This window comes from Amphimedon queenslandica, unplaced genomic scaffold, assembly GCF_000090795.2.
Source record: "Amphimedon queenslandica unplaced genomic scaffold, v1.1 AMPQUscaffold_9017_Cont19044, whole genome shotgun sequence".
In the NCBI taxonomy this organism is placed as follows: domain Eukaryota; kingdom Metazoa; phylum Porifera; class Demospongiae; order Haplosclerida; family Niphatidae; genus Amphimedon; species Amphimedon queenslandica.
In genome coordinates, this window is record NW_003550711.1 from 1 (window position 1) to 3,052 (window position 3,052).

The 3,052-nt window shown below is 32.4% G+C and overlaps 1 protein-coding gene across 1 annotated transcript; it reads right to left on the bottom strand.

Annotated features, from left to right (window-relative positions):
* Positions 1 to 295: 295 nt before the first annotated feature.
* On the bottom strand, positions 296 to 3,046 carry LOC105315652 (rab GTPase-activating protein 1-like; the record flags this gene model as incomplete). Its single annotated transcript, XM_020006874.1, has 9 exons — positions 2,928 to 3,046; positions 2,673 to 2,742; positions 2,466 to 2,571; positions 1,798 to 1,870; positions 1,637 to 1,742; positions 1,338 to 1,445; positions 1,114 to 1,207; positions 454 to 626; positions 296 to 394 (listed from the first exon to the last, which is right to left on the bottom strand). Coding segments are annotated over exons 1-9 (933 nt in total), but the record flags the coding sequence as incomplete, so codon positions are not given.
* Positions 3,047 to 3,052: the final 6 nt, after the last annotated feature.

A 3,052-nucleotide genomic window follows, 5' to 3' on the forward strand; every position in this document is an offset into this window, starting at 1 on the left:
AGAGAGAGAGAGAGAGAGAGAGAGGGAGGGGGAGAGAGAGAGAGAGGGAGAAAAAGATTGAATTATATTAGAAACTTGATACAATATTATAAACCCAAAATAGTGAACATACATGTATACCAGGTAACATGTTGCTAGCAACTTTTGCGGCTACTTTGATCTTTTAATAAACTTCTTTCATAAATAGAAATTATAGAGCAGATTTCTATGTTTAGTCACAAGGTCAAAGTCACCACAGAAGTTGCTAACAACATGTTCCCTAGTACATATTTACAGCTTATAACTAGTGACCTACTTTAGTACACAGTATCCTAAAAGCCTCGATGAGTTGTGGATCGTTATCAGCTCCAGACAACATCTGCCATATTTGGCATCTTAGAGGGCCAGGGATACCCTTATAACACGAAAAAAAATCAATTATCAATTTTATAATTTTAAATTGTAAGTTTGTACTTTTCGAACGAGTTTTATGAGTTGTCTTGAGCGGGTTTTCTCTCCTTTAGGTTCCCACTTGTCTCTCCCGTCCCATTTCTCTAACATGTCGCTCCAGAGTTTCAATAAATTGTCACTTAAATCCTCTTCGCTTTTGCCTCCCCACCCACTCACCAAAATGTCGTCATCGTCGGCTAAAAGGGAAAGAAAAAGGAGAGAAAATGAGCAACAGAGAAAGAAAGAGAGAGAAATAAATTTATAGGGGAAAAGTACATGTAAATGTACATCAAATTGACAATAATAAGAAGATAAAATTGTAGTAAATAAGTTTCAGATACATTTGTAACACTTTAAAAAAAAGAATAAAATTGCATTTAAAATGTTCCGTTACATTTTTGTAACAACAATAAATTGATAAAATGGTGCATGAATACATTGCATAAGATAATCCAGCTAGTTCTTTAATCCACAGCTGCTTAATTTGAGATTTTGCAATAAAAATACATTTGGCAGTTTTTAGATGCACATGTACATGTACATGTATATGTAATTTTGCAGTTTTTTTCAGACATGAATTACACATCCAGAAAGTCAATAACTCTAAGTAGTTTAGTATATTCCTGGATATTCTAGTACATTTTAGTGCACTTTGGTATATTTCAGTAAATCTTTTTATATTACCTTGATCACTGTCCTCGTGTTCTGGAGTGTCCTTCACTTCTTTCACTTTGTGTTTCGTCGTCTTTCTCACTAAAGGTGAGTCTTCAGATGCAACCTATCAATTATTTAATGCAACCAAAAAATTATAATAATTATTATAATTAAAAAATTTTAATTCTTAATTATTATAATTTAAAAAACAAGTACATGTACATGTACATATACATGTATAGTTTAGAACTCACCCTCCCAACTTCTGTCTTTTCTCCTCCTCTTGGTAAAGACGGCGAAGGAGATGAAGTCTCTCTTATACTTTTAAGTGATTTTATCTTGTACTGATCACTAGAAGGAACCTGGGGAGAGAGAGAGAGAGAGAAAAACACATTCAAGCTAAATTTTAAAGTGTTAAATTCATAATTAATTCTAACAATACAAGTACATGTATAATAACAATAATAATAATAATAATAATAATAATAATAATAATAATAATAATAATAATAATAATAATAATAATAATAAATTATGTTTTCATAATATTTACTTTCTCTAGTGACAGTATCATTGTTTCCACTGCCAGTTTTCGTCTTGTTAAAGTTGAAAGAAGCGAACTGAAAGTCTCACCTTTTGACATACGAACCTTCACCTCTCTAAAGTGATAATTGATAAACCAACTCTCTCTCTCTCCCTCTCTCTCTCTCTTACCTTATCATTCTGATTGGTTCACTGACTTTATGAGCTACAGCATCAACAGCAATTGTGATGAAGTGATGCTTAGCTATTGAAAGAGAGAAAGAACAGACCAATAATTGTGGAGACAGTCTTAATATTACATTTTAGAAAAATGGCTCCAAAATCACCCCCCAATTTTTATTACATTTTCTGATACATATTAATGTACTTATGCTGTGTAGAAAGTTTGAGCTGATTCCGACTTCAATTTTTTGAGTTACAGCCATTTTTAAAAATGAGCCAAAATCTGAAAAATACCCAAGGCTATAGCCCATGGTTTTTTCCAAAAAATGGCTCCGAAATCACCACCAATTTTTATTACATTTTCTGATACATATTGATGTACTTATGCTACGTAGAAAGTTTGAGTTGATTCCGACTTCAACTTTTCAAGTTATGGCCATTTTTAAAAGTAGCCAAAATCTGAAAAGTACCCAAGGCTATAGCCCATGGTTTTTTCCAAAAAATGGCTCCAAAATCAACCCCAATTTTTATTACATTTTCTGATACACATTGATGTACTTATGCTACATAGAAAGCTTGAGCTGATTCCGACTTCAAATTTTCAAGTTACATGCATAAAAAGAAACTAGCATGTACGTGTACATGTACATGTAGATGTACAGTTGTCATAAACTGACATTTAGAAGTGTCTTCATTCAGTATTGCTAGGGAAGGTAGACTAGTGTCCCAGAAACCAGAAACTGTGAATATGGAACACTCTGGAAGATTGTTAGTAGATACTTGCTGTAGAAAGAAAGAGAGAGAAAGAGAACAAGAGAGAAAGAGAGAGAGAGCAAATGTATAATGTGAGTATAATAGTAATGTCTTCTCTATATCTTTCTTACTGCATTGTCCAAAAGGTGTAACTTGTTCCGAGGTAAATCTTGACCTACAGCCATCAAAATCCCAAAACACCTACAGAATAAGTAGAAGATAAAAATTAAATTAATTTTACATTTACAAGTATTATGCATGTATATAAGTACTGTATAATGTTTCAATTTATCTCATAATTTCATGACTTTACTAGTATATTCAGATACATGTGCAATGTAACAATTTAAATTTTTTTTAAACTTAAAAATATGAAACACGCTTACTTTTCAAATTTCAAAGGGTTGCTGGATGGAGTCAGAACCTGTGATACGTTAAAGAGAAGCTTCTTTTTTGTATTCGAACGAAGCTTAAAGCAATCCTTGTCCATAGAGACGGAGGAGTAGTGTCC